Here is a 276-nt window from a genome sequence, read left to right as displayed (position 1 = left end):
TATGCAGCTCGGCGCATGCGCATTATAAAATGTGGCGCACGCGCAGAGATTTCTGCAGTGCGGCAGTGCCGCAGTGAGCTGAGCGCAGTCGGCTACGGGCGATGCCTGGCAGTGAGCAGTGAGAAGCGGGGCAGCGGCGCGATGGAGCGAGCCAGGTGTGTGCCGGGTGGTAACCCGGAAATTTGCGTGAGCAGGCCGTGCCCGTCCCCAGTGGTCTACCCCAGCGCACTTGGCTGGGGACCTCGGAGGCTGGGAGCGCGCCGTCCCTTGCCGCAT

At 65.9% G+C, this 276-nt stretch overlaps 1 protein-coding gene across 1 annotated transcript in view; it reads left to right on the top strand.

Annotated features, from left to right (window-relative positions):
* Snurf (SNRPN upstream reading frame) overlaps positions 1–276 on the top strand; it is a 19779-nt gene continuing 19503 nt past the window's right edge. Inside the window, exon 1 of the mRNA XM_010612919.2 lies at positions 1–155. Coding sequence (XP_010611221.1) covers positions 16–155 — 140 coding nt within the window. The 5' untranslated portion in view covers positions 1–15. The remainder of the gene's footprint in view (positions 156–276) is intronic.

This window comes from Fukomys damarensis, unplaced genomic scaffold (assembly GCF_012274545.1).
Source record: "Fukomys damarensis isolate Sample0158 unplaced genomic scaffold, DMR_v1.0_HiC HiC_scaffold_7, whole genome shotgun sequence".
In the NCBI taxonomy this organism is placed as follows: Eukaryota; Metazoa; Chordata; class Mammalia; order Rodentia; family Bathyergidae; genus Fukomys; species Fukomys damarensis.
This window is presented reverse-complemented; position numbering and strand designations above follow the sequence as displayed.